The sequence below is a fragment of the Bos indicus x Bos taurus genome, chromosome 22, assembly GCF_003369695.1.
Source record: "Bos indicus x Bos taurus breed Angus x Brahman F1 hybrid chromosome 22, Bos_hybrid_MaternalHap_v2.0, whole genome shotgun sequence".
Classification (NCBI taxonomy): domain Eukaryota; kingdom Metazoa; phylum Chordata; class Mammalia; order Artiodactyla; family Bovidae; genus Bos; species Bos indicus x Bos taurus.
The window spans coordinates 9,968,968-9,993,129 of NC_040097.1; the positions used below are offsets into that span (position 1 = coordinate 9,968,968).

The 24,162-nt window shown below is 46.7% G+C and overlaps 3 protein-coding genes across 5 annotated transcripts in view; 1 reads left to right on the forward strand and 2 right to left on the reverse strand.

Moving 5' to 3' along the window:
* CCDC36 (coiled-coil domain containing 36) overlaps positions 1 to 11,770 on the forward strand; it is a 28,218-nt gene extending 16,448 nt beyond the window's left edge. For both annotated transcript variants that reach the window (XM_027523271.1, XM_027523272.1), the window contains 4 exons: positions 3,431 to 3,479; positions 3,668 to 3,755; positions 9,144 to 9,247; positions 9,590 to 11,770. In XM_027523271.1, the coding sequence (XP_027379072.1) occupies positions 3,431 to 3,479; positions 3,668 to 3,755; positions 9,144 to 9,247; positions 9,590 to 10,747 (1,399 nt within the window). In that variant the 3' untranslated portion in view covers positions 10,748 to 11,770. The remainder of the gene's footprint in view (positions 1 to 3,430; positions 3,480 to 3,667; positions 3,756 to 9,143; positions 9,248 to 9,589) is intronic.
* A 6,074-nt stretch (positions 11,771 to 17,844) lies between these two features.
* Positions 17,845 to 21,743, reverse strand: C22H3orf62 (chromosome 22 C3orf62 homolog). The gene is made up of 4 exons (XM_027523918.1): positions 21,365 to 21,743; positions 20,628 to 21,075; positions 19,880 to 19,971; positions 17,845 to 18,414 (listed from the first exon to the last, which is right to left on the reverse strand). Exons 1-4 carry the CDS (start codon positions 21,366 to 21,368, stop codon positions 18,149 to 18,151), a joined length of 810 nt encoding a protein of 269 aa, XP_027379719.1. The 5' UTR covers positions 21,369 to 21,743; the 3' UTR covers positions 17,845 to 18,148.
* A 302-nt stretch (positions 21,744 to 22,045) lies between these two features.
* The window catches only part of USP4 (ubiquitin specific peptidase 4), a 39,956-nt gene continuing 37,839 nt past the window's right edge, over positions 22,046 to 24,162 (reverse strand). The window contains exons 21-22 of one of the 2 annotated variants that reach the window (XM_027523914.1): positions 23,016 to 23,104; positions 22,046 to 22,617 (exon numbers count right to left, since the gene is read on the reverse strand). In XM_027523914.1, coding sequence (XP_027379715.1) covers positions 22,459 to 22,617; positions 23,016 to 23,104 — 248 coding nt within the window. In that variant the 3' untranslated portion in view covers positions 22,046 to 22,458. The remainder of the gene's footprint in view (positions 22,618 to 23,015; positions 23,105 to 24,162) is intronic. The other variant, XM_027523915.1, reaches the window with a different exon arrangement.

Here is a 24,162-nt window from a genome sequence, read left to right on the forward strand (position 1 = left end):
CTGTTTTATATAATTCTGCTCTATTTTTGCATACTTTCAAAAAATAAAAATGGAATTGTTTCCTATGGATTATTTTCAATCTGTTTTTTAATTTAATAATATTGAACGGTTATATTTCTATTTCATCTATAAAATCATTTTGGTGGCTGCACTGTGCTCTTTTATATGGATCATTTAGAGGGTTAGGATTTTTTTTTTGAGGGTTAGGTTTTAAATGTTTAATACATATGAGAAATACCAAGAATATACAGTGAGGTAATGATAATCTTTCAACAAATGATGTTGGGAAAACTGAATCCCTATGCAAAACAATGGAAAAGGATCTTTAACTTATACCATTCACAAATATCAACTCAAAATGGATTAAAGACGTAAATGTGAGACTTGAAACCACAGAACACCTAGAAGAAAACATAGGGAAAAACATTCTTGACATTGGCCTTGGCAATGATGTCTTGGATATTACACAGGTAACAAAAGCAAGAATAGACAAATGAAATGACATCCAAGTACAAGCATCCCTCAGCATCCACAGAAGACTGGTTTCAAGAGTCCTTGCATATACCAAAATCCAATGATGCTCAAGTCCCATAGTCGGCCCTCTATATCTTCAGTTTTGAATGCACAGATTTAACCAATTGAAGACGGAAATTTCTGTCCATGTTTGGCTGAATCTGCAGATGCGAAACCCTGGAACGTAAGGGGCCAACTGTATTTATTGAATGAAAAATCAGCATATAAGTGGACCCATGCATTTCAAACCTATGTTGTATAAGGGTCAACTGTAAAAAGTTTCTGCACAGCAAATGAAATCAACACAGTGAAAAGGCAACCTATGGGACAGAATATACTTGCAAACCATACATCTGATAAAGGGTTAATATAAACATTAAAGGAATACCTACAACCCAGTCGCAAAAACAAAATAACCCCGAAATATCCTGATTAAAAGATGAGCAAAGGAATTGAATGGACAGTTCTCCAAAGAAGACATTCAAATGGCCATCGGTTATACGAAAAGATGCTCAGCTTCACTAATTAACAGGGAATGCTAATCAAAACCACAATTAGATATCATCTCATACCTATCAGAATGATTATCATTTAAAAAATTAGTAACAACTGTTGGCAAGTATATATACACTGTTGATGGGTGTGAAAACTGGTGCAGCTACTTTATTTATTTTAATTTTTTTGCCACATCGTAAGGCTTGGGGGATCTCAGTTCCTCGAGGTCACACCTGCGCCCTCGGCAGTGAAAGCTCAGAGTCTTAACCACTGGACCTCCAGGGAATTCCCTAGTGCAGCCACTTTAGAAAACAGTATAGAGGCTTCACAAAACATTAAAAACAGAACTACCACATGATCCAGCAATTCCACTTCTAAGTATATACCCAAAGGAATTGAAATCAGGATCTTGAGGAGATATCTGCACTCTCATGTTCATCACAGCATGGCTATTATTTAAAATAGCCAAGAATGGAAGTAACCTAAATATCTATCAATGGATGAATGGGAAAGAAAAAATGGTATGTACATACAGTGAAATATTCTTTAGCTTTAAAAAAGAAGGAAATCCTGTCACTTGTAACAAATGAATGAACCTGAAAGACATTATGATAAACGAAATAAGCCAGACACAGAAGGAAAAATACTAATTATATGCTACCACTTATACGAGGAGTGTGAAATAGTCAAACTCATAGAAGCAGAGAGTTGAATGGTGGTTGTCGGTGGGGAATGTGTGGGGGAAACAGGAAGTATTACTCAAAGGGTACAAAACTTCAGTTTATATAAGACGAATAAATTCCAGAGAGCTACTATACAGCATAGTGTCTACAGTTAACAATACTCTATACTTGAAATTTTGTTTAGAGGGTGGATCTTTGTTAAGTGTTCTTATCACTAATAACAATAAAGAAAGAGGGTAGAAGGAAACTTTCTGAGGTGGCAGATGTATTTATGGCATAGATTGTGGAGATGGTTTCATGGTTGTATACTTATCTCCAAACTTGTATATGTTAAATATGTACAGCTTTTTGTGTGTTAATCATACCTCAGTGAACTAATTTAAAAAATTGAGTACTGACCACTGAGAAGAGATGATGACTACAAGCAACTGGCACAGCTGTCATTGTACCAGACTAGGAGTTCTTTTTGTTCAAAATTTCTACAGTATTGCTCACTACCTTATAGATTTCTGGGTGCTTTTAAGCGGTCTGCTGCCATGCAGATTCCTAAGCCTGTATATATCACCTGCTTTATTTCTGCAAATTTTTAGGACCTTCTCATTATCCTTAGAGTTCTGAAATTTTACAGCACTATGGTTTGATGTGGCTCATCATAAACCCTTGGCATGGAGGAATTCCTTTTGCCCTATAAACTTGTGTCTTTTGGTTCTGGGAATTTTTCTTTTATTATACCTTGGAAAACCTCCTATTTTCACTCTTCTTATTGTCTGGATTTCCAATTTTGTCCAAGCATTGAATCTCCTGCATTGATTCTCTAATTTTTTTTTTTTCACTATTTACTTGTTTTTCATCTGTCTTTTTTCTGTTTTCTATCACATTTCCATACTGTATCTTCTGGTTAATTCTATTTGTTTAATTTCTGCTATTTTAATTTATAAGTACCTTTTCTTATTCTTATTATCTACTTTTATAATTTAATATCATTCTGTTCTTATCCTTAGTTCACTAAATTTTTCATTTTAGATTTTCATTGTTTTCAGGTCATGTCAATCTTATTCATAAAACTGTATGGTTTGTAAGACTCTGAAATGGTACTATCAAATTCCTCTTTTAAAGTCAGTCTTATGGAGCATCCATAAGACTGTGGCATGAAGAGCTGTCCTATTGGGGTTCAAAAATTGATATATGCATTGTATAAAGAAACAAAATCTGTAAAAAATTTTAATGATGAACCTTGTCTGATTTTTTTCAAAAGTGGGATATTTGAGGAATAATTATGATAATTTATTTTTCATTAAAAATCAATATCATTCCCAGAATTATCTCCATTCTTACAGACAAAATAATAGTCATTAGACTAATATGTGTCCAAGAATTTTTGACTATCCATAGGAAGTCACTATTCTCTGAAGCCATGTTGCCATAAAAATGGAAGCTGGTGTGTTCTACTATAGAAACCATTTGAATTGCTAAAATTCAACCTCATTTAAGATCCATATAGAGTAAATTTTAAAAAACAGAATAAAGTTTTGTTTCACTTTGGAAATGATCACAAAAAGTCAGTGTCTCCTTTTCTAATCTGGGCACTAAGATTTCTTAGGGTTAAGTCTTCAGCTCTGATCAACCACTGTTTTGATGTTGCACGGGTAGAATCCTGCTATGTTCATGGAATCAATTTTGTTACCTACTGCTTAAATATTTTGCAAAGGTTCACTTTCCTTTTTTCTTTCCTATTTTAGTGAGACTTTATACAACTTCATTTCCCATATCAAAGAAAGCATTCACAAGGTAAGTATGCCACATTTCAAGGTGTTAAAACATCTTACATTTTAAGAAGTTTAATAATTGTATTGGTTTTTGTTCATGTAAAACGGCAGTATTTTAACTACCCTTTTTTTATCATTAAGTGACAGTTTGCCAAGTTAGTAAAATGAGGCAACAGTCTGTGAATTATTTCCTAATTTGGGGTTTCTTAGTTACAGACATCAGTGGAAGAGTCTGAGGAACATCTCAGTTCCAGAAGTCAGTCTATTTTGGATTCTTTGGAAACTGTGGCCAAGACATGTGAGTGTCTCGTGTTTGAGGTTATCAGCAGGGGGCACTGGTAAGCAGTGACCGTGAACTTGCTGACCCTAGTCAGGTTTCTGCCAGTGGTGAGGTTCCACAGAGTGTTTCAGATGAGAGAACGGGTACATAAGATGAGCCCTGAAGGGATGTGGAGCTGAACTGGGTAGCAGGCCCCAGCCCTGTATGGGAATGCCTGGTCCCTCCATGCCTTTTTTGAAGCACCAATCCCCCACCCAGTAACCCAGCTGCTTCAAGGCAGATGGTTCTGCCAGATTTCTAATCTCACCACCTGAAGTGAATCAACGGCAGCCCTGAGTCTCAAATGAACTGCTGGCTGTGTTGTCTATAAAGGCTCCCTTGCTCCCTTAGGACTTAGAAATAAAGACACCACTCCTTCAGGAGTCAGAAATATTCCAGTCACCTACTGTTTTGCTTGCTGCCTTCACTTCAATGATAGCTGTTTTGTAGTGAATCACAGCATCTTTCTCAATTTCAGTTACAGTCTGTGGTCTGTAAAGTCCTCTGTTCGGTCAATTAGTGATTTACGTTTAGGTGAAACCATGGTTCAGGCCCTTATTCATCAGAAGGGAGCCATGACACAAGTTTCCTTAGATGAACACTTCCCCTGGAACCAACAGCTTTTCAGCTCAACAGCAAGCTGATGACTGCATCTGCACTTGTTTGCATTTGTCTCTGTGTTTATTTTTTTTACTTTAAACAAATTGAAGTCAACTTATTCAAATGCCAAGGGATGGATTGCTCATGATTTACAAAAATTAATGCCTTTGTGTAACTTTGAAATTAATCCCCATCTGTCTGCAAAGAAGAACTGTACTGTCTGCTGGCTTCCAACCTGAGTATCCCACACACGGGGCCGCTGTGCATTTGTTTAGAGACCAGTTCTGGAAGCCCAGACTGTTACCCTCACAAGAAGATGCGAGACAAAGAGCAGAGGAAAAAGGCGGCTAACGGTGTTTAACATGATAAAATAGCTCACTGTAAGTGCCAAAAGGCAGGCACTCTTTTTACTCCTCACATTTAAAACTGGGTGAAATATTGATACAAAAAGGAGGACTGCAGCAGAGGTGTGGCATTTAAGGCCCAGAACAGGGAATGGAAGTGCTCAAGGCCACAGCACAGGGTCAAGGCAGAGAGAGGAGAACTGAGTCTGCAAAGGGAGACATAGGGATGCCTCGGTAGGCATAGGGATCCTGATTCTGCACTCCTGACAGTTCCTTAACTTTCAGAGCTTAAGACTGACCAGGCAAACAGTAAAACACTGTGGCATTACACTAATTAAAAGCCAGGTCATTCTTAAAAATAGGCACGCAAGTAGCCTGCCCAGAACCATTCCCTTTCTTGCTAGGTAGTCACTTAGGAACCAGGTAAATCTGCTGTCAAATGGCTAGGCCCAGTCCAGCTCACCTAGAGCACCGAAGCTGCCAGTCAGTGCATTCTGCAGGCTTTCACTAGGCACTCACTGTGCTTGGAAGGGGGAAGATACTATGTGAAAGCACTCTCTTGGTTTATTATGTAATTCATGCCTTCACAGAATGAGGTCATAAAGTCTTTCCCCAGTCACACTATGCCTGTACAACCAGAAGGATCACTCAAAGCCATCTAATCTAACTCCCCTTCTTCTTCAGTTGAGGACACCAAGAACCAGACGAACAGAATGAATTGCCAAGGCCATTCACAATCCACTTTACCTTGGGTTTAGGTGGGGTAATTAGTACACAGCAGTACTTTCACCTAAGATGTATAAATTCTATTAAAAAGTATGGTCATTAGGAGAATAAAAAGGAGAGGCCACTATCAAAATCAGGAAATATCTCTTTTGGAAAATAGGTAACTCCATACATCAAAATTCATTCCATAGGAATCAACATACTGTGTGGTGATTAAATCATAAATAGAACTATAAGAAGCATAAGCAACATTTTTATAATTTTAGAGTGAGAAATGCCTTTCTGAGCAAGGCACAAGAAGAATGAAAGCCATCTATATGAACCATGTTGGAATGGAAATATTTATTAATTGGTAAATGAAGATAGCAAGGTGCTTGTGTTCACATGGCTTGCTCCAGGACACATCTTATGGCAGAGAGAGATCAGTCAGTGAAAATTGGGAAGGGTACCCTATAAAAAGGGAGGCCTGAGCAAACTCCTCTTGTACATGGAGCCTTCCAGACCTTTACTCAGGTGGCTTTCATTAGCACAGCAGGGAGAGCAAAACTATGAAGGGGAATCACTGGCCGTCAGCAGAAAAGCATCAGCATACAACCTCATCTCAATGGAGCCCTTGTTGAATCTCTAAAATAGAAATAAAATCTTTTTTGAGGATGGCAACAAGGTGATGGGGAGTAGAAGGACCTTCAGTTCACCTCCTTTTACAAGCATGCCAAAATCACAAGTAACTGCTGAACAACCACCAATAAAAAAGACTGGAATCTACCAAAAAAGGGGGGGTCAAATTCAAAGACATAAAAGAGAAACCATGGGATGGTAGGAGTGGCACACTTACAATATAATCAAATCCCATCCCACCCAGGTGGGCGACCCACAGTCTGGAGAATCATCATGTTGCAGAAATTCTCCCATATGAGTGAGAGCTCTGAGCCCCGTGCCAGGCTCCCCAGCCCGGGAGTCCGGCACGGGGAGGAAGAGCCCCCAGAGCATTTGGCTTTGAAGGGCAGTGGGGCTTGACTGCAGGAGCCCCTCAGGACTGGGGGAAACAGAGACTCCATGCTTGGAGGGCAAAAGCAGCGACTCCCTGCTGGTCTTGGAGGGTTTCCTGGAGAGGTGAGGGCAAGGGCGGTGGTGGGGGACTTAGCAGGGTCCTGCATGAACTCTGGCTGGAGGCGGACATTCCGGGTCCCTGGTACCAAGACCCGGCCCCACCAACAGCCTGCAAACTCCAGTGCTGGGACGCTCAGACCCCACAGAATCATCTTTATAAGAAAACAGAGAGCTTCCCTGGTGGTCCAGTGGTTAACAATCCGCCTGCCAATGCAAAGGACACAGGTTCAATCCCTGGTCTGGGAAGACTCCACATGCCAAGGGGCAACTAAACCTGTGCAGCACAACTACTGAAGCCAGTGCACCATGCGCTGAGAGCCTGTGCTCTGCAGCAAGAGCCACCGCAGTGAGAAGCTGTGCACCGCGACAAGAGAGTAGCCCCCAGCTCACGGTAACTCGAGAAAGCCTTCGAGGCAAGGAAGACCTAGTACAGCCCCCAAATAATTAAATAATCAATAAAATTATTGTAAAAGAAAATAGAAATATTGGCTGTATACTGGCAGTGCACTCAGGGGTCCTGCGGATCTGTCTCTTCCTTCAGCAGTATTTGGATAGAACAGACCTAGGGATGCCCTTTGCTCTCGCCTCTGACCACCCTCCAACTTTTTTTCCATTCACAGATTTAAGAGTCAGCCACTCAGTTATCCTTGGCCACCAGGCCCAACCAAGACCATTTTTTGAGATTAACTCCTTATTACCCATCAACCATGTGAGCTCCCAGATTTGTTACAATTATTCCATCAAGGTGGAGGCCGCTGTCAACTGCCTGGTCAACAGGCCTCTGCAGGCCTCGTCTCCTACCTCTCTCTAGAGGGTGCAGGACACTTTTTTCCGCATATTGGCTGAGCAGAAGCACCAGGGTGTTAGTGTCTCTGGAAAATGCAAAACCAGTGTGGTGGCCACTCCCTGTTCCAGGACGTGCCAAAGCCATCTCAAGAGAAGTGGGTAAGGCCCATGACGCTTATGGAGACGGCTATGTTCATGGAGAAGAACCGGAACCAGGCCTGTGTTGACCTGCGCGCCCTGGGCTCCGTCGCGCAGAACCCGCCTGTGGCTTCCGGGAGAGCCGCTTCCTGGAGAGGCAGGTGAAGCTCATCAAGAAGATGGCGACCACCTGATTAACCTCTGTGGGCCGGCTGGTCCCCAGGCAGGGCTGGGCGAGCATCTCTTTGGAAGGCTCACCCTCAAGTCTCCCTGTGGTTTCCGCGCTTCTGCCTGAAGCCCCTCTCTGCAGCCACAAGGCAGCTTTTTAACCACCCTGGAGCCCTCTCCCAAGCCTTGGACCAAGTGTAAACAGGAAACCTTTTTGAAGAAAAAGAGATTGTGCAGAGTATGGAGGTGGGCTTTAAATGGCATATTTTTCTTAAAAGCTAAAAATATCTGTTTATAACCAAAGCAGAAATGAAACGAGTCCTCTTCTCTGGAAGACACACACACACAGGATCTATAACCTATACATGGGTATGTGCATATATTAATACAAAACTCCAGAAAATGCTCATAATGCTAAATCCAGGAAGCGAGAACAAAGTCTACACGGGAGCGATTTGGTCATTTTTCACTGGAAGCATTTTTATACTGTTATAGTTTTTAATATATGTTTATTGGCTGTGTCAGGTCTTAGTTGCCAGCACTTGGGATCTTTCCTTGCCGCAGAATGGACTCTCTGGTTGTGGTGCCTGAGGTTGGTTGCTCCAAGGCATGTGGGATCTTAGTTCCCCAGGTAGGGATTGAACCCGTGTCCCCTGCATTGCAGGGCAGATTCTTAACCACTGGACCATCAGGGAAGTCCCTATGCTGTGATAGTTATTAAAACAAACCAAAAAAATGGATAGATTTTGGAAGTAATGTGCTCAATACAAAAGCTCTTTAAAAGAGAAGACACTAAAAAAATAAAAAAGTAAAAGACCCTGAATGTGTTTCCTAGGGACAAAGAAAGAATATGTGGGATCACAGACTGATGCTTACTGATTGCTGAATCTAGACTTGAACACTTTGCTTGCCTTCTTCATTCTCTGCTTTTGTGGCTGGTAATGTTCACTGTTCCTAAGAAACATTGCTATTCATGAACTCATCTAGGGTAGGATAATTACATTTGCTTTCTACTACAAATATCAACATAGATGTCTGGAAAAATATTTCATTAACTGAGTTTAGGAGCAGGGATCCAGTGCTTGAAATACGAGTAAACAGTCTTTTTCTAATTGGTCAACACATGGAATTTACCATGATCATAACTGCATTCTAGAAAGATCACTCTGGTGACAGAGCCAAGAAGGCAGGTCAAAGATGACTTGGTGCCGTCACTGGGGGAGTAGGTTTCAGAGTCCCAGCAGGTGCTGAGGTTGAGTCTGCTTTGGCCAGGATGTCCTCAGGGAGGGAGGGAAGAAGAAACAGTGGGGGAACCACCCTGCTCTTGCTTTATCTCCTCAGCAAGGTTGATCCAGATAGGTGCTGGCAGAACAGGCTCAGGTGGCCCATGCCAGCTTCCAGTTCCTCCTCCCCCTCTGACCCCCCAACAGCAGCCTAGGCAGGGTGGAGCATACCACAGTCTTCATGTGGTGAATTGTCATTGTTTTGTATTTAGGGCAGGAGACTGCAAAAGCTCAGAGTGGTCTGATGTTGGAAATAGTGCAGGACAAAGGCAACGTGGACCAGGCCATCCTTGAGTTGCAAAAGAGACTCGAAGCTGTAAGTGTTAGACTCTGACCCCTCTCCCCCAGTGTGTGTTTCTGGCTTTGTTACTAAGACCTAGAGACATCTTTAAAATTGCAAATTTTCAGCCAAGAACAGAGGCCACCACAGGCCCCTTGGTATCGGGTCGGGGGAGAGCCCAGCTTCCTTTCTCAAGGTTCTCTGGCATGTGGACCCTAGGGCCCCTGCTCCAGAGTGTTGCCATGCTTCCGCTCATAGTACCCAGCAGGGTACAAGGTTCGGTTCTGCTGGCCCATCCTTTGTTTTGTTCATACATTTTATTGTGCCTTCTGAGTTGCACTGTCCATAACTCCTTACTTTTTCACTGCCTTTGTTTAGAGACAAGCAGAGTTTACAGAAATGAAGTCCGACCTGAAGCACCTTGAAGTTTTGGTTATCCAGCAGAGTAAGGACTTTCAGCAGCTGTGTGAGCATCTAGGTCAGCTGAATATGCCCAGTGTTCTAGCAGAGTTAAAGCGATTGACCTCCATCGCTCTGACACCCAAACACGTGAAAGACAGTGCCTCTCAGACCTCACCACCTCTGGCGCAGAGCCTCAGTTTCCCCAGGCAGGACAAATATACCTCTGAGAAGCCAGTTACGTGGCAGGCCCAGGCCCTCCCTGCTGCATGCAGTCTTAGTGTGGGCTCCCCGAGGCCCAGGGAGTTTGCTGTCTGGGGTGAGGGATCAAAGAGGGATGCTCTCCAAGAAGAGGCTGTACAGCCGGCAGTTGGAACCGGCAAAAGAAACAGGCAAATCAAGGGCAGGGCCGTGAAGACTAACTGCCAGAACTCTGTTACTAAAACAGGCTCTGAGAACTGTGGCTCTGCCATCCTGGGTCACAAGGTTCCTAAAGATAGGGACCCAGTTTTCCAAGGAGACTCGCAACTTATATCTCGAGGATATAAGGACTTAAACAACTCTGCAACCAGCATTAAGAACACCAGCCAAAAATGGCAAGCTAAAGGCGCATTTTCATGTCACCCTTGTGAGCAAAGGTTGGTGACTGAACAGAAAGGCGTAACTGTAGAAAGAGGGAAAAAAGACAAGCAGCAGCCCAGGAAAGCCCCCAGGAGAAGGTCCCTACGCAGGAAGCAAGAACAAATGCCCAGCAAGACCTGTGTTTCTAATTCTAAATATCCTCGGCCTCCAGTTTCCAGCCCACAAAGTTCCCCCTGGGGGCAGCAGGAAACTCTAGCTCAGCCCCTGCAACTTTGGGGCCCTAGGAGCCCCACAAATCTAGTCTGCTCTGCTCAGGGAGGAACAGTCATGCCCAGTAAGACCACGAGGGCAGAGCAAGGGAACCTCGTGCAGTGTAGCGGGCATTCCTCCCAAGACAACAGCCTGCTTTTTCCCAGTTTCCAGGGGGACCACAAGATGAGCTGGTTCAGTGATCTCAATGACCTCAACCCCAGGGCAGAGTCCCTTCAGTCCCAGGAGTCAGGGAAGAATATACTCTATGACCTGGGTTTTGATAGCAGCGATGATGGCTTCTGACCAGCCCATAATGACTTTGGCTGATGGTTTTTGGTCTCATTGGAAAGACAAATCACAGAACATTTCGGGTGGCTGATGGCAGAGTTCTCAAAGCCTGCCTGGAGTCTTCAGGGTCAGAGGCTGGGCTTGGATGGGGTGGTGGTGGGGGTCAGTGGAGGGCTGGGGAGCACATCTGGCATTCTGGGTACCGGGCACTCCCCAAGACAGAGCATAAGGGAAAAGTGCATCCTTATTCATGGGAGTGAAATGTGTGAAGAGGGTGTGAGGAGAGCTGGGGCAGCAGCCCGGGAGTGGGGCATCAGCAGGAGGGTATTGGGTCTGGTACAAGGAGAACTGCCCTCCATACGGAACATCCAGTAGGAGAAGGGCTCTCACAAAACTGTTGCTATGGCAGCAGGACTCCCAAACACATCTTTTTGGTCTTCAAAACATTTCCTTCAGATGACTAAGATCTTTCCGGGCCTCAGGATTTTTTAAAAAATTGTATCCATTTTTGCTGTGAGAAATGTCCATTTTTGGGGTCAGTGGATGTATTCGGGGCACACACTAGGTCAGACTTCTTGTGAACAGAGAAATAACAGTGTTAAAGCCAGGAAGGAAAGACAGGTGACTCACACTGCATGCTGGGAGCTGCACTTGTCACAGCCACGGAGTCCCAGTCTTCTCCCCAGCTGTTTTCCCCTGCCCTGTTTTCCACCCCTTTTTAAAAGCTAATGAGAGCTGCTGCAGGCCCTGCATCATTTCTGGAGAACAGTGGGCTTATATGAGACTTTGGCTTTCCATCTGTATCTTGTTAAAGTTTTTGAATTTTTGCAACACATATTTCTTTTGTAATTCAAAATGATCAAATAAAGATAAAACTTTAAAAAGCATGTTTTTTTCATTAAGTTTTTTGATCTTCAGTTTACTCAAGATCAAGATGCATACCATCTTTTTATTCCTTCTCATAAGTTTTAATAAACCACACCCTACTCAAACTGTTCTGAAAGTAAAAATGCTCATGGATGGACAGCTTCCAGAATTTGCCCATTTTCAAGCCAGTACAGGGTTGAAATAGGGCTTTTGTGTGTGTGGGGGGGGGTGGGGCGGGGAGGGGTGCTGTGCCAGGTGGCTTTTGGGGATCTTAGTTCCCCAACCAGGGATTGAACCTGGGCCACTGCAGTGAAAGTCCTAACCACTGGACTGTCAGGGAATTCCTGAAAATGGGGCTTCTAGGTGGACCATAATAGCTCCTGATTTTTATTTTCAGGGGTACATATCCCACAAAAATTTGGTAGAGTTTAATTTGCCTGTGATACCTTTGGCAGGGCTACCAGGCAACCTAAGCTGCTTTCAGTCTCATTTCCAGACCAATGGCCTCCTGTGTTCTGTGGCCACAAGCAATGGCAGCAGCCCTCTGTAAGGGCAAGCAAGTGAGACTTGGGCCCTGCCTCAGGCTGCCCTGGACTGTGCGCCCTCTGTGGATCTCTCGGGGTTATCTGTTCACCCCTCTGCTAGCCTCCACTGCCTTCCCTGCTGGTTTTCTTTGCTTATGCCAAGGTGGCAAGGGGAAATGGAACCCAGCCCTTCCCAAACAAGTTACAGGCGGCTGTGCAGCAGTTACTCTCAGGCTTGTAGAGCAGAGCAGTCTGCATTTGGAAATGTTTTATTGCTCTAAGTTGAAAAGTTTAATCATTTTACTTCAAAGCTGAGACCCTGTTGAGAAAACTCCACCAACATTTATGACTGTGGCCTTCTCATTGAAGTTTCCTTCCAACTTTAGAATGCCAAGGCAGGACCTTCTATTCCTTAATTCTGCTGTGTTATGAAATCCTGTATTTCTTTAGACATATTTTATTTTGTTTAAAGTCAAAAGGCCAGAGTGACTCAGTGTTACATGAGCTGGGTGTTTTTGTAGAATAAGCAGTACATTTAATACCTAACAAGGCTGGGCTAATTAAAATTACACTGCCTGTCTCTAGTAATCATCAGGAAAGGATATTATATTTCTTATTTTATTCCTAAGGGTTTTTTTTTTTTTTAAAAAACAAACTATTGTGTTCCTGCCAAATTTGGTGAGCATGACACAGCCCAGCACATCCCTGAAGCAACATTTTTGGTTCTTTGGATGCTGATAGAGATGTATGTAGCTATATAGGGGCGGATGTGGTGGGAGGTCTATTGGCCCAGGGCCCACCTAGGGGCTCCTCTCTCTATACAACCCCAGCTACAGTCTGAGGATGGAAAAGAAGCCACTCGCAGCACCTGTCTTGACAGTCAAGTATCAATTTAAACATCACCTACAGAGAGCCCTCTGAAGGGGCCTGCCCTCCTCATTGCCCATTCCCTTAGCCTGTTTTCATTTCTCTCAGGTAGTTCCATCTGAAATGATACTTTAAATCTGTATTTTTGCCCACCTTGCATAGTGGAATATAAACTCCAGAAGCAAGAACAGCAGCTGTAAAAAATAAAAGAACAGCATCCATCTCATCCCTACTGTATTCTCAGCATCCAGGAGCGGTGTGTCACTAGGAGACGCCTGACAAATATGTGCTGAGGGCAGGGCCAGCTTGCTTTTCAAACAGCTCCTGGCAGCCTGTCCTGAAAGTTGGGTCTCTCCAGTAGCCTTCTGCAACTTCCCTTTTTGTCTCAGATGTTCCAAAGGGCTCCTGACGACAGGTCTCCTATAAGATGCCCATTCCTTTCTCCCAGGCCAGCTCCCACCCAAAGTACCCAGAAAACCACAGCCTTTTTGCCCTCAAAAAAGATAGCTGCTTCCTACAAGAGCTGATTAGGTTTTAAAATTATTTTTCATGCCAGGCCTTAGGCCAAAACTCTTCATCAAATCAGGCATTTTCCAGCTGGCCTAGCACAGAAAGTCCTTCCCCACTAGGGCTGCAATCCATTGTCAGTAGATTTCCTGAGTAAAACTTTGTTCCCTCTATATTAATATTTAGCAGGAACCTAAAATATTAATGTTCTCCCACGTACCCCAGGGAGAAAGCAAATTACCAGAGGCTCAGATTGTCACCGGATGACAGCCTTTTCAATAACGACCCACAAGCAGGTTCGGTGGACTCCCGAGTTCCCCTTTCTGGTTCACTGGCCTTCTCTGCCGTATCAAACATCTTGTGCCTCGGTTAAGAGGAGGCTCCCTCTGGTAGCGGGTGAGCCCCTGGCCCGTCATTCAGGAGGAGGGAATCCTTTTCACCAATTTCTTTGACCATTAACAGCTCACGGCTTCTCCTGTGGCAGGATGGTGCTGCCTTACCAGCACATTCCTGGATGCCAAGGTGAGAGGCACAGATCCCCCAGGTGGTCTGTCTCCATCCTCCTGGTCTCCTGACCCCCTTGGAGTCTTCCCTGGGCTTGGAAATGCAGGGTCCAGCAGAATGTTAAGGAGGCAGGGCAGGTGGGCCAAGAGGTGGCTCCCCGACTCCCCTGGTGAGGGGAGCAGGGGGCGGGCAGCCCTGAGACTCAGAGATGAGAAGGTAGGCTTGTGTGCCTGATTATGCTGGCTGGAGCCACACTGAGGCAGACGCCTACTGACCATCAGTGCCCCCAGAGCTTACCTGGCAAGAATTCAGGCTCTAGTCTCAATCTCTGTGGCTAGACAGCCAGGCCCAGGAATGTAGGGAAACACTGAAATCTGGAAGGGGCTGAGGGCGGGGTCACTGTTTCCAGTCCTTGGCCACCCTTGAATCGTCCTCTTGAAAGAACCGCTGCTTTACTCTCAAGCCTCAGCTGTGGCCTCTGCTCCTTGCTGGACCTTCACTTGGCATTTACTCATCTTTCCTCTTTCCTGTCCCTTCTTCTCCTGTCTTTTCCTCCAGTTCCCAGCCTCTCCTTGCTTCTGTAGACCACCTTCTGCCCTAAGGTTTGTTACAAAGTTTACCAATACACCGACACACCGACAGAGCTGGTTTCTAGTGATTTTGGCCTCGACCCTGCAGGCAGGATGCAGCCAGAGGACCTGGAAACCCCTCCTTACAGAACTGGATGGGCCCAGCTTCTCACATGCCTTGTGCTGTAAGTTGAACTCGCAGTTGGCGACTAGCCGGTTCCAAAGCTCCTATTTATTCTTGAAGCTGCCTTGTTTCTATTTTGATTCTGCTAATCCAAACTGCAGTTTGGTGTTTCCACGGAAACAATCCAGTGATTGTTTGGCTTGCCAAAATGAACTGCGGGGGAGAGAACCAAATGACGTAAAACATTTTTAGTTTCTCAAATATCAATGTCTCCCCAAGAAGTCTTTGGTCTCAAGTTTTATTAAAATAAATGTTCTAGGCGAATTAAAAAAAAAATCTAGGCTCCTGTTATTCCTCCATCTCAATCCCTAGAGACTGGCTCCCCAACCCTCTGCTCTGAGCAGATGAGCACGCTTCTGCCTGCTGCCCTGAGGCACGTGACAGAGGCAGATGTCCCTTGGGCACCTTGGGGAGCCAGGGAGGCAGAGACAAGAGACGGTATCACCAAGGCAATGACCATGTGGCCATCCCAGCTACTCTGGGAGTGGCATGCCAGAGGCTCAGGGCTCACCTGCTTTACCCAACAGCTGTTTCTACAGTGAGGAAAAGTTCCTCCTTTAAGGAGTCCAGGCTGGATTAGTTCTTTGGTAAATCTGAATTTTCACACAAAGGCTTTGCTAAGCTAGAGGTATACTTGTCTATCCAGCCAGGAGAATCTAAAGCCTCCCTTCTGCCCCACCCCTAACCCAGGCTCAGCCCTCATTCCCAAGTGCCACAGTCCATGTCGCAGGCAGAAAAAAAGTCCTCTCGTTTCAGTCTTGTAGGGTTAGCACTGGGTCTCTGCTCCCAGAAGACACCCCCTCTGCAAAGCCTCTCCAGGGAGAACTAAGTGCTGAGAAATAGCTCTGTGAGACCTAGAGCTTCTGGCCCTGAGGGTCCAGCACTGCAGGGAAGGGTGAGCCACTGGTGAGGGTCCTGCCGAGCCTCCCGTGCCAGCCCTGGGCCTGCTGCAGTTCCCGAAACTGTGAAGGTCACCTCTGGGCAGGTATCTGGTGAGGGATGCCCACGGCTGGCTGGCGGAGGTGAGGGTTTTAAAAACAACTCTAATTTCTTCTTTCTGCAGATGTGATTCAGGTCCACTGCAGATAAACTGAGAAGCATAGACAAAAAAGACTAAAACCCTCCTTGTCTTCCTCGGTAACAATGTCACAAACTTGGGATCAACTGCATTAAAAAAAATTTTTTTTGCAAATTTTGGAATAAATTCAGATTTACAGGAAAGGTACAAAGATAGTTCAAATATATCCTTCACTTAGCTTCTCTTAAAGTTAACCTCTTGCATAACTGTGGTGTACATGTCAAAACTAAGAAACTAACATAAACATATTAAGAACTAAACTTGAGCTTGTATTTGATCTATTTTTCCATGAACGTCCCCTCTCCATTCCAGGATGCAATCCAGGATACCACTGGATTTAGTCACTGTGTCTCCTCAGTGTCTGCTGCTGTGTGACAGATTTTGAGTTTTTCCTTGCTTTCCTGACATTGACAATCTAGGGTACTGGCCAGGCATCCAGAGAATATCCCCCAATCTGGGTTTAAAATGAAGGCCCCATCTCGTTGCATCCTGTCAGGGCTGGGTGAGGGGCACACCTGAGGACAGCATGGGTGGGATGCACCTCCATCACCTGGTTAAGTGGTGTCTGCCAGGCTTGTCCATGCCTCTGCTCTCTTCCCCAGCTCTCTCCCTGGAAAGTGAGTTACTAAGTCCAGCTCACTCTCCATGGGTAGTGATGGGCAGAGACTGGGGAGGATGGGGATTACTATGCCTCACCTCCTCTGTGGGAGACGATCCACATCAATATATATTAGTTGGAACTCACTGTTGGGAGACCTGGTGTTCTGAATATCAAGTCGCCTGACATGTATCCATCCAGACAGCCCCTTCTCCTGAATGCAGCAGCCAAGAGGCTGTAAGCATTTCTTCTCACCTGCTCCTGTCCCGCCGGCTCAGGGACTAAAAAGTGAACCTCGACACCACCATCTGCGAGTGTTTATTATCCACTGCAGGGACTGTCAGGTGGCTTGGGAGGAGCCTCTGGTTAGCCCCTCTGCCCTTCACCCGGCAGTGGAGACCTGTCCCTTCAAGTGGCCAGAGGCTAGTCCTCAGGGTCAGGCAGGTGCCTGGCTTTGCACCGCTAGGAACTAGGTGCCAGGTTTCCACCTGTGGGCGCAGATGAATCTCTAGGCCTGTGGTGGTGACGGGGTGTTGCCGCCAGCCCTGTAGCCTGCCTTATGAAAACACAGCCTTGTGGGGCATCTTCGGCCCCTGGGCCTTCCTCCCCAGCTCCTTGAGTTTTATGTTACAACAAACAGCTCTGCACCAGCCTTGTCGCCCCCATCCTCTCCTATGAGCCAAGCGGGTGAGCAGTTCCCTGACACTCAGCTTCTGGGAGATATCATACCTTACTCAACAGTTTATTAGGTTTCCTGAAAGAACATCATGGTTTTGAGAGATGGGTCCAAATAATCCCTGATGGTGTCCTTTCTCTCAAGTGGTGGGGCTGGAGCCAGCCCTGCTGAGCAGCTGCCGCCACGCTGACCTCAGAGGGCAGTGGGTCAGCCCCTCCCTGCCCCCGTCCATCTTATCCCAGTACAGTCACTGTCATGGGAACCACCTGTGGCCTCCCGGAGGTCCAGTCCTGGAACGGGATGGATGAGGTTCAGGTATGAAGTGAGTGAGCAGGACCTGTGTTCATCCCTTCCTTCCCCCCTCAGCTGAGGGCCCAGATGTCTGATGTGAGTGTATGGTGGGCTGGCCTCACGGGAATGTCCTGCCAGAACAGGAGCTGGATGCTGCCAGCTCCCTGGACACTAGTAGGAGGCCTCTGATCTGGGCAGGGGTGAGGATGGAGGGGCTGAGGCTCTGGCCATGAGGAGGGCATGATGCCAATGCAGGGGACAGGCAGCCATGTGTGTGGTGTGTACAAATGTGGCAGAGGGCCTGGGGCCAAGGTCCCTCTTGAGGCCAGTTCCTCCACTGAGCTGGCCTGGGATGGGGGGTCCCAGGGGATCAGAAAGCCCACACTGCTTGTGGAACTTGTATGTTTTCAGGGGCCCAGGGAAAAGAACATCAAGAGACACAGCAGAGGCCCACGACCTGCACCTGCCTTGGGTACTGCGTATATTGAACAGCAATCCAAAAAACAGTCAAGACGTTGGGGGGAAAAAAAAGTGAAAAAAGAAACATTTTAAAGCAACAGAGTTAACAAACAACAACAACCAAAAAACTGAGCTGTCAGCTGAAAAAGGGACACCACTAGAAGTTAAAAGGTCATGGTAATTTGGATTCTGCTAAGCCTTTGAAGTGGCCCCTGGTGACTGTGACTAACCTGCACAGACATCCTAACCTCAGTCTCCTACTGTAAGGAATCAAAGCTGAAGTCAACTGTCCTTACTCAATTTGGTATTTAAAAGAGGTCATCAAATTGTAGTCCTCTTCCAAGTCCAGAACAGTCTCCACGATATTGTGGTCATCAAAAGCCTGCCTGAGGCTGCCAGAGTCTGCATCCGGGGCCTTCTGAGGGCTCTCGTCCACCAGCAAGGCCCAGGCTTCCTCCTTGAAAGGCGAATCTTCGCAATGGCCACACACACGGTTCAACTCATTTTCAAATTCTAGTTTACCAGCCAATTCTTCAATAGTTCGGATGCTTGTATGGTCTTAAAAATAAAAACATTCAGCATTAGAATTCCAGTGGGAGAATTCTGAAGACATTTCGGGCAGAAGTTAAAAACCCAAATGGGTGGCCGTGTCCTGGGAGCGTGCAAAGCCGGTGCTCCTGACCCGGGCTGGCACGCTGTCGCACTGTGATGTGGGCATGGTGCCCCCCTTTCTAGTGCAGGTATTTACTGAGTCCCAAACATCCACTGGTCTCCAAGGAGGGTGTACATGGGAGCATACAGAGATGCGTGTGCTTATTCTGGCTCTTGGGGAACTATTCCCTGACCTGAGGACACAAGACACTGTGTGGGGTCTTTTGAATAAGTAAAATGCTGCCTATTGGGATTTCCCTGTCGGTCCAGTGGTTAAGACTTCATAACCTCCACTGCACGGGGCGTGGGTTCGATCCCTGGTCGGAGAACTAAGATCTAACCTGTTCAGGTGGCACTGGTGATAAAGAACCCACCTACCAGTGTGGGAGAGATAAGACATGTGGATTGGATCCCTGGGTCAGGAATATCCCCTGGAGGAGACCATGGCAATCCACTCCAGTATCCTTGCTTGGAGAAACCCATGCAGAGAGGAGCCTGGCGGGCTATAGTATATGGGGTGCAAAGAGTTGGACATGACCCAAGCGACTGAGCACAGCACTTAGCACAGACAGCCATGGACCACAGCCAAAAGGGAGAAAAATGCTCCCTGTAGATGTTAGGGGCCATGGAAGGAGGTAAGCAGAGGCAGTGATGACTTCTGTTCGCCTACTGGGACCATGGGAGGAGGCTCAGGTCACTAGAGCAATGGCAGGGATCTTGCTTTGTGCCCCAGGGCATGCACCACCCCTCACCAGACTGCCTCCTTTCCTGCCCCATAACCTGGTGACCCTTCAGAGCCAACAGCTTTGGGCTGCTCCCAAGGCTACATATCTCTTAATTAGGAGCTGTCTGGCCACTGTGCCTTGTGTAAAAATAGGGCGCATGAAGTTCACATACAGAATATACAGATGTGCGTATAGCAAAAGTGTCTACGCCAGGATATACCGCACTATGTCGCCTTTGTGGTGGATGGCAGAATTAAAGGGGAGCTTTCGGCTTCTAACTTTTCTTTCAATCTTGTGTTGCCACCACCCACCCGAGCTGGACTACTCCCCCTCTCTTCATCTCTGCCTATGTCCTGTTTCTGTCACAAATAAACTCATCCACCAATAGCGGCTGCAGTCCTTGGCCTCTGGGGATTCACTCTAACTGTACATTTATGAAACATTTATGAAATAACTTGATGGATGTGACTCCTCCAGGCTATCAGCTCCACAAAGGCTCTCTGCATGGAGCCTGCTGTGAACCAAACAAAGCTACCAAGCCGATGGAAGAGACATTAAGTATTTTTTATAAGACACTTGCTGACCTGGGGGCTTGGGTGAAGGATCTATCCTTTCAGGGAGAGGATGGAGCAGCCCTCTGAACTCACCAATCATATCAAGCAGATCCTTTGTGACCTCTTGGCTGGAACCACTGAGTGGGATGCCTGTGTCAACTTTCAAATCCTTCTCTGTATCATTCCTGCAGCCCCCGGGAGAAAAGAAAAAGGCAGAGGATTAGATCCTCTTTCAAGAAAGTATCGGAGGTGAACTCAGTATTAGATAATCTTAAAGGCAAACACTAGTCCTTTAAATTGCCATTTATGTTGTGATTTGAAAACTGGGAACCACTAAGTCAGTGAAGTTGACTAAAAGCATCCTAATGCCCATTAATGTCTGTGAATAAGGGAACAGATATTTGTAATACTGAAACAATTAAATGGCTTCTTCAGTCTCTGCTTCCAGGGCAGCCAAGATAGCAGGAACTGGAAATTTCAGCCCACATGGTCCTCCTTGCTAAGAGATGATGCAAAAATAAACTTAAATTTTAATTAAGCCTTTAAAAGGTACCTAAGACCGGGCAGTTTGCAACCACCTGGGAGAAGACAAGGCCCAGGGAAGACTTAGAGCCCCCAGTGAGTGAAGTTGCTCAGTGGTGCCCGACTCTGTGTGACCCCATGGACTGTAGCCTACCAGGGTCCTCTGTCCGTGGGTTGCCATTTCTATCTCCAGTAGAGTCCCCAAGGGGAGGGAAAATCAGTGTTATGGACCCAGCTTAGGATTTTCAACAATTTTCCCCCCCTCCAGATAGGAGATTCCCCCTAATTGTAGCTGTTAAGCCCATGAGATTGGAATCACCTTAGACTGTCTTTTCTCCAGATCTCCTCATCTCCTGCTGCTCGCCAAAACTGTCTTTCGGGTGCCAAAATGGAGGAACGCATCAGGATGTTTTCCTTGCTGCTCAGAGGTTTTCTTTTGGGGCAGAGCGCCTGGGGCTTTGCATTCACGGGGGCATGGTTTGGTGCAAAAGCCACGTTCTCATTCTCCGGAGCGCCAGGGACCGGAGAGAATGGAGCTGCAGAGGAGCAGGCTACCAGCGGGTGCCTCCGGCAGAGGAGCCGGTGCACCGGGAGGGGGAAGGAGAGCGGGGCGGCGTCGAGCTCCACCCGCGGGCGGCCCGAGCACTCCTGGGAATGGCTGACTCCTTCAAAGGCCCGGTCGATGGCTGCAGTCAGCTCCTTTCTGCATCTCCTCAGTTTCTCAGACATCTTCCCTACAAGCGACCGTGTCTTTATTATGTAATACACTGGAAATGCACAAAACAATGTGAGAATCGCGGTACAGATGAGGTTGTAAATCGCCCACGAAGGGGTATTTGTCACCGTTTCCTTGAGCCACGCCACAGGTCAGACCCGAGAAACCCACTCTCAGATTTTCTCCTCGCGGGAACAGCTGCGTCCCTACTTCTCCACCGGAGAGGGAGGAACCCGCGATCGATTGAGCCCGGCCCTGCTCCTCGGCTCCCGGCCACCCCTACTCCTCTCAGGCCCCACCCCGCGGCCGCCCAGGGCGGAGATCCATGGCCGCGTCCTCACCCATCAGCCGGAGAAACCGCACCGCCGACCCCGCCAACGGTCGGTAGGTCGGTAGGTCGGTCGTCGCGCACTCTCATCACCTGATCGCGCGTGTCCGCGACTGACGAGCCCAACCCCCACGGCTCGGGTTAAAGGTCAGACAAGGGACGCACGGATGGCCTCGGTTCTTTGAACCCACGCAGCGTGATGGGGAAGCAGAGGGTCCACGCACGCACGGAGGGGACAGCGACAATGGCCGTGAGAGCAGGCCCGGGGAAAGGGTGGGGAAATCAGACCACGGTGGCCGTAGCCGAGGGGCGGGGATCTCACTTCTAACCAAAGTCCCGGGCAGAACGGGAGCCCTTTCCAAGCCCAGGAAAGTTCCTCTTCTGAAGCCAACACGGAGAAACGGCTCCAGGAGACCTGGTACCCCGCAGTGTCCTGTCCTGATATTTAAGTGAGACCTAATACAAGCGCCACACGATATCCAACTGCCTCAATTCATCAAGGATGCTGGGAACAGAACTGCTAGGTTCCACAGGAGACTGAAGGGCAGGAAACCCCACCACCAAATAGCATTTGGGAGATGGAAGCTGGAAATTCCTAGGTGACTCAAAGGGAAACAGGAAGGGGCGTCAGTGGCAACTTTTTAGGGTTATTATAAACCCATCTCAGTGCACAGCAAGGGAAAAGGGGACGACATCAAGTTTACTTGAGGTTGATTTACTGTGGGTAGACCACTGGGAGGACCAGCAACCAGCACCAGAATCCGAAATCCAGGAGGGCAGGGCGGCCCCAAACTCCATGACAGTGTGTTCCCCTCCACTCTTTGGAATCCGTCAGACATTCTCCACTGTGTGCTCCCCACCGCCAACCCCAACTCTGCAGCTCTACCTGTTTTACAGAAAATTTTTACCACCTGTATAAAAAAAAATAATTCAGCCTCTTGACATAACCCTTCTGAGCAAACAGGGTCTTTTTTTTTTTTTTCTTCTGCTCATAAAAGAAGGAAATTTCCTCATCTGGTTTTTAGACAGAACACTAGCAGTCTTCAGTGCCAAAGGTGTTCTCCTGGGGGACGGCACTGGTGCTGTGGTGCAGGGTCACTGGGCAGGTCAGTTGGTGTCCATGCTGTAAGTCTCGTCATCCCCCGTGCCCTGCTGTGAGCTGCTTGGTCTTGCACCTCCATCAGAAGAGCCAGGAAAACTGAGTGACGGCGTCTTATGAAACTCATCGTCTCGACGCTGGTAGAACAGCACGTAAGCTGCTTTCGTCTAAACACAAGAGGCACAACATCCATTCACAGGTTCGAATAATCACCCATTCCCCCCAAGCTTTGCTGTCTGTTCAAAACACACCACCCTCAGGGATCCGCTGTCTCGCCCTGCACATCCACACACTGAAGTGATGGTGAAAACCGTACCACCTACGGCTGGCTCATGCTGACCATGCCCAGGGAGTCGGGAAAGGTAGGAGCCCTGTGACAGACTCAGGAGAGTCAAGTGTCTCGTTTAGGAAGGGTCCCGGAAGGAATGGTAGTGAATTCTTTCTCCACCACATTTAGCTCCCACTGTCCCAGCAGGATGACTCAATAACCAACTAGCCTGGGAGACTCTTCCCAGCTCTAATCCCTAAAGGTAAGAGTGGGAACCAGATATGAGGGCCTACTCACCACTATCTGATCCTCACAGGCCAGGGACACATTGCTATCATCAAAGTAATACCACTTCCCGTTCAGTTTGTTCTTCGCGTACGCAGTGTCTGCCAAAGCAAGAGAATATGCTAGTTGGTCATCAAGAGAGATGATCTGGCTAGCTCAGTAGGCTGGCACTCAACAGCTCCAAAACATGACACATATCAAGAGTCTGAAATTAAAGGTAATTTACGCTTGTGTCCTAACAACGGAAAAAGAACTCATCCTTAAAAAAAAATAAGATCTTCCCTTCTCAAGAAGGCACTAAAAGGGTAAAAATGGAGCTGCTGGGGACTAAGGCTTTAAACTGTAATTTTGGGGAAAACAGCTATGAGCACTAATTCAGAGCTAGGGGACCCATAAAAGGAGCTGATATATTTTAAGATTTAAGCAAAAGAATATTTGTCAAAAACATGCCAAGTCAAACATTCCCACTGTATCCAGGAATGGCTGTCTATTGTTGTCTCTCACTGCTTCTGGAGCCTGTGGGGTTATCCCAGTGAGAGACACACTGGGGGCTTGGGTTGGCAGAGCTGGAATGTGAACGAGAAAACTTAAATTTATCTGTCTTTGAAACTCTGAGGCAAGAACCTGTGGCTCAGTAACAATTCCTCACACCAGTCCAAGTATTTTCCAGAGTGAACACTTCCGGTTTTGATTTTACACTTTCCGAGCAAGATGTGTTTACAACAACAGTCCCAGCAGTGATACCCGATTGCTGCTCTACTCAGACTCTCAGAAACGACTGAATCTGATGGAGATCTGGTTTCTGGTCTCGACCTGCTGAGTGGCTCTGGCAAGCTGTTTAACCATTCTTCGCTGCAGTGCTTACTGTACCAGGCGGTGGTGAAGAACACAGGACAAAGTGACAGAGAAGGTGCCAAGGGCCTGTCCCTGCTGTCCATGCTTGGCAGAACAGTATCAAAATCACGGTGTTCCAATTGTGGACCCAAAGTGGGTCTACACACAACCAGCCTAACCTGGATAAGGAAACTGAAGCATATGGAAGCTAAGTAACCTGCCCAAGCAGTACGTTTTTATGCCAAAAGAATTAAAAATGAATACATGGGTCCAGTATGAATGAATACAGATATCAAAATTAATTTGCACAGAAAAAAAGTGCTAT

What these genes read in the sequence shown, in the direction of transcription:
- C22H3orf62 (XM_027523918.1), bottom strand. An exon ending in TGGAGAAAAGACAGTCTAAG is followed by an intron (nt 19,972 to 20,627) that starts GTGATTCCAATC and finishes CGGGGGCTGCAG; the next exon opens with GAATGATACAGAGAAGGATT. An exon ending in GGATCTGCTTGATATGATTG is followed by an intron (nt 18,415 to 19,879) that starts GTGAGTTCAGAG and finishes TTTATTTTTAAG; the next exon opens with ACCATACAAGCATCCGAACT.